General features: G+C 36.5%; 1 protein-coding gene across 1 annotated transcript in view; it reads left to right on the top strand.

Annotated features, from left to right (window-relative positions):
• LOC107097609 (aryl hydrocarbon receptor-like) overlaps positions 1 to 5788 on the top strand; it is a 51817-nt gene that overhangs the window by 22740 nt on the left and 23289 nt on the right. The window contains exon 3 of the mRNA XM_015394814.1: positions 5173 to 5279. Coding sequence (XP_015250300.1) covers positions 5173 to 5279 — 107 coding nt within the window. The remainder of the gene's footprint in view (positions 1 to 5172; positions 5280 to 5788) is intronic.

A 5788-nucleotide genomic window follows, 5' to 3' on the forward strand; every position in this document is an offset into this window, starting at 1 on the left:
GCAGAGATTCAAAAAGCAGCTGTAAAAGGCGACCCCATCCAGGAAACACACAGCCAGAATCACCATAATTACTAGAGTGACTTCTTTTTGAAGCACCCTTTGGTGACTGACTGAGTCCGCATGAATTCAGACTATGGTCCTCCTCTTCCCTCCACTCCTCGCTTAAGCCAGGCATACGCTGTACGATGTTTTTCAATCCCTGCTTTTTCAAGCTACAGCTAACACTGTACGACCGAACCGCAGGGTGTAAAAGTTCACAGATCACGATGTATGTTCTCACACTGTGTGGCCCGACGCTCTGATGCGATCTACCTGCTCACACTGTACGTCTAAAAAACATGTGGGACTCAGCTCCGCAGTGAGATGGCGCTACTCAGACTCGTCTATCCAGAAGCCTAACGAGTAGAAGAGGGAAAAGACGGAAGTGTTGATGCCTCCTGTTAAATATGAAGCTCACTAGAGTGAAACGCGCTGCCTTGGCAATATTTGCAATTTTGTGTTTTCTGTAAGCCCTAAAAAGAAAAGGCGATGACGTATTTTGACAAAGACATGGCTGAGCAAAAATAGCTACTATGGTCTGTCAATTTTACAGAAATAACTCAATTTCACTCACACCCCTGCCATGCTTCTGTGATTTCATTGGAGAGGAAGAAGAAGAAGAATCGTTGTTTGCACATCCCCACTGAGTGATTTGTCCACAATGCTGTACGATGGCTGACTGAATTTCAACCATTTCAAACACATTGATTTTCTCCTGAACTTATGATTCCTGATCGGGTGGGGGTTATGAGAGGCTGATCGCCCCTCGTTACCCACTGACACAAAACGACGCACGATCGAAAAATTCTCACAGAACTGAAGAAAAGAGCAAAAATTCGTACAGCATATGCCCGGCTTTAGGGACTCAGATCATTCAGTCAATCTAAACAGGCGCTCCGGAATGAATGCCTTCCCTATCGACTGTTGTATATGTTTATCTTCAATCACATTCCAGACTAATTTCAAACCCCACAGATTTAGACTGGCTTACTCCAGATGAATCATATGTTTCCTCTACTACTCTCCACCTTGGTGTTTTTAATCTCCAACGCAACTTTTGCTTCTCCTAATTTAAAATGGCCTTAAGCAGTCTGAAGTGTTAATCCAAGGTTCATATTTCTATCCTTCTAGACAGAGTTCTAATGTTGCTCGACTCTAATCTCGAATCATAGAAAGTTCTCAATATTTTGATTGAGATTATTAAAAGAAAATAAAGGTGAAGATCGTCCGATATTTGTATCAGCAAAGACAGATTTCTGTGTCTGTCTCTTACTGACAAAAGCTTACAATAAAAATCACAACAGTACAAATACGATGTGAACAGGAGGGTCATTTTTTGGGTCACTGCTTATTAGTCAGTGAGGGGCCCCACAGCAGCCATTTGCAAACATATATGTCTTGACACCAGTGTCTGTCCACCACGGGGGGGGGATTGGGAATGCCTAAGAAAGAGGATATAGGACTAAACAAGGACCATGGTAGAAAGGATACAAGAACCTATATGATTGACTTTCCTTCTCAGTTGGATGCAAACATGTGGTTCAATACAGTTATATTCAATACCATGACTCATCGTTTCTTATCTTCCATAAATAATTTAAGGTTATCCTCATCTACTAAAAAATTGCACTGCAAAACGATATAGAAATAAGATTTATTATATAAAGTGTATTTACCATTAATTTGAGTAGGTAAATGAGATGATTTACCAACAGAATGAGTATTTTTACTCTTAAAATAGGATAATTAGATATATGAACTTGAAATGAAATAATTATTTTGAATCTAAATTGCCTTCTTATATTTGCAAAGTGTCTCACTTACCTCCTCAATTCAAGAAAACCATGCACTATTTTATAATAATCAATAAAAGAGATAATGATGATGTTGCAACATGATGCAACATTACTAAAAAAATTTATAAATATATAAAAAAAACAGTAGACACCTCATTACAGTTACCATAGTGTTGACCTGGTTTCCTTATGCCCCCATTACAGGTTCAGCCAAATGTCTGAGATGAGGCCAGGGGTGTTAAGGAGGCAAAGCCGTCACATGCGAAACATCAGCCCGCTCAGACTTTAACTCAGAGCCCATATGCTTCCTCATATCAGCTTGGAAACTCCTAACATTCCCTCATCTCTCAAATGAACGGCTTGTTATCCTTGTGTTTCTAAAACAAAAGAACTGACCTAGAATCAGTAATCCATTCATGTCATACTTCAGCCTCAGGGTCAGTGGTCTTCACGGGTCATAGCTTGGTGGTCTACAGGGATCAGAGACCAATGATCAATCAGTTCTGCAACTTTTCTCCTTCCTCATTTGGTCCTCCAGCAGAGAAAGAAGAGAAACCACTAGCTATGAATACAAGAAAACATTATTCTATCATTGCACTAAGGAATAAAGTTATTTCTTTGTAATGTTGAAAAGCTCAACACTTCTCTTTAACCCTTCCCTTTATGCATTTACAACAAGATAAAGGGATACCAATCAGCTAGTTTTGTCCCTTATTTTCCTGCACAGAATTCAGATTAAGATAGCATTTAGTAAAAACCAGTCCCTGTATCACGAATGGGTTTACCTGGAAAACAGACTTCATCAGACATAACTGTGAAGCAGTCTGTAAGAAGGGAAAGAGCAGACTGTACTTCATCTAAGGAAGCTCAGGTCCTTCAATGTTTGCAGCAAGATGCTGCTGATCTTCTCTTAGTCCGTTATGGAGTGTGATCTCTTCTGCCATGAGATAAGAACATGCAAACAAATGACTTAAAAAAGCTCATCAAACTAATATAGAAGGTTGGCTCTGTTCTAAGAACTCATCTGGAACCTCTGGAGACGATTTCACAAAGAAGATTTCTTCATAAGTAGTTAACAGTGAACATCCTCTTCATTAGGCTGTTAACATAACGTCTTCAGTCAAAAGTTTCTCCACATCTGCTGGATGACAGACTGCTGCAGGAGATCCTGCTTACGCCTCGGAGCTTTCACCCACTTCTTTGCCTGGATGTAATCTCTGCTAAATCCACACTTTAAATAACACTTCTGTATAAAGTAAATGGCTATAAACAGGACCAAAAGTTTAACAGGATTTAAATTTTAAATCAGAAAGGCAATATGAACAGATATTGAAGCGCTGGGCTCATACTAGCTATCATCATTAAATCACATTAAACTTCATCCACAACATATTAGACTTAGACTTTGAAAGATTTATTTTGTCATTTTGTATACACGACTGTAAACAAAAAGAAAATGAACATAATACAATATGAACATGTTTTCTTTTGAAAGCCCGGCCTTTAAGTAGAGTGACTTCATTATTTATTTCATATTTGTTATATCTATGGGCTGTAATAAAAAGTTACACTGCAAAAAATATAAACCTAAATAAGTAATTTTCTCTTAAAATAAGCGATTTTTTTTTTCTTGAATTGAGGAGTTAAGTGAGAGACTTTGCCGATGGAACAAGACGTGTTACATTTGAAATAAGAAAAAAACATTTGTATTGTCTTATTTCAAGTCCATATTATCTAATTATCTTATTTAAGAGTAAAAAAATCTCATTTCCTTGGCAAATCATCTTATTTACCTACTCAAATACACTTAATTTAAGACATTTTTACTTATTTCTAGAACGTTACTACAGTATATCTTCCCATATATAAATATATATATATATATATATATATATATATATATATATATATATATATATATATATATATATATATATATATATATAGTTAGTTCAACTACTTCACTCCGGCCACATTCCTAACCCCTAACCCAGAATATGATAGTATTATTATGCTCTGGGTTGATAAAACTGTTTTGAACTGTGTTTTCATAAATGATTATTTTAATCTTAACACTTATTAACATACTTATATGTTATCTTATAACTTATAACTTATCTACAACAACTTTACTTTATTAAATTTGTGAATTAAACTGAATTTAGGAAGACCTGCACATCAATGCTATGAAACGTCTTCACATCATCTCTTTCATTTAGGAATGAAACTGAGTCTAAGTCTGAAGCAGCAGCGATAGGAATGTTTGTGTAAACTATACAGGCAATTAAAACCACAAGAAATATGAATAGATAATTTGTGCTTTGACTTTCAAAATGTGGTACAGACGTAATTATTTATTTTAGTGATAGCTGCTTTGAAGTTTCACTTCCCATCAAGGAAGCTTTTTCAATTCAAAATGTCAGAAAGGGCGTTGAGTTTGAGGCTTTTTATAGTGTATTGATAGCTGCAGTTCTCTGGGTGTTGTATTCTGCCGGCTTTACGGGTCTTTTTTAGTAAAAGAGAAATTATTTGATTAATGTGATGTTACACAAACAACAGTTTGACGAGTGTTTAGTAAATGAAAATTAAGGGAAAACATTTTGTAAATTGTAATTAAACAAATTCAGTCCAGAAATAAGATGTTGAAAAATGTTTTAATCAAGAAGGTTTTGAGAAGAATTTCTGAGAGTACATTTGTAACTTCAGATTTTTATTATATTATATTTTCTTAATAAAAACATTTTTAAAGATTATATATTTTTCGTTTTTTCCCCTAATTTCTGTTTTTCAGATTTAAAAATTGCATGGTTTTCACGTTTTATTTAACAGATCACAATCTCTTAACTTTAAGCCTATTACAAACGTTCTGCACGCACACATTGACCAACACAATGTTTTTACCCACGTCCCTGCTGACCAATAGAAAATGGTCTTTGCACTTTTACTTCCAGATTAAAGCCCGCCCCCTGATGTGAGGTGAATTTGTTCTTATAAACACAACTGGAAGAACAACATTTGCCAAAAAAACAAAAAGAAAAACGTGAGAAAAGAGATAGTGTCTCTTAAATCCTTTTTTGATTAAAGAGTTTCTTTGATTTTTTGCTTCTTTTTTATTTCAACTAACAAAATCTGTTCTTTGTTTGGGAAAATAATTAATAAAATTCACTCCATAAAAAGAGAAAAGAAAGTCTGACATAAAAGCTTGATGTTTGGAAGGTAGCCTTTAATAGTCATTAAATTAATAAGCTTTGATATTGCTGGATGGGAAACACTTTACAGAGCTTTGCAAGCAGGACCTCCACATTAACAATGCTGGTCTGTGTGTTTGTCTCAACAGTCGCACTGACCAATCAGAATGGAACCACTGCAGCCAGAAGGAAGACTGAAGACAATGAAACAGGAGCTGCAGAAAAGCAGATTCCAGAAGGAGAGCTCCTGCTGCAGGTCAGTTAACCTCTCAGACCTCATAATCACACTTTAGATGCCCCATAAACCATCTTTAACTCTGACCTTCCCCTGTGGCTTTGCTGGTTCTGACTTTTTCTGATTGGGTGAAGAGTATCGGTGAACATCAGTGGTTTAAAGCATTCTATAGATTCTGAACCTGACATACGTCTGGTCATTAAAAACACACTAATGTCCTTTCATGCAGCTTATGCAGATGTATCTCTTCCTGTAAAATCTTCAAGAGATTTTCCTGAAAGACCTAGCATATAGTGGGGAGTGGCGGCCTAGTGGTTAGGGCATAGAGCCTGGAATCCTGAGGTTCTGAGTTTGAGCCCCACTTCCACAGACTGCCACTCTGGGTCACCCTGGGGGCCCCACGATGGCAGCCCACTGCTCCCTGAGGGGACGGGTTAAGTGCAGAGGTAAATTTCTCCATTGTGAGATCAATATAGTTCAATTATTATTAGTTCATTTTATCCATTTTAGGATCAAAAGTATCAGCTAAC

This window comes from Cyprinodon variegatus, unplaced genomic scaffold (genome assembly GCF_000732505.1).
Source record: "Cyprinodon variegatus isolate N-32 unplaced genomic scaffold, C_variegatus-1.0 Scaffold710, whole genome shotgun sequence".
In the NCBI taxonomy this organism is placed as follows: Eukaryota; Metazoa; Chordata; class Actinopteri; order Cyprinodontiformes; family Cyprinodontidae; genus Cyprinodon; species Cyprinodon variegatus.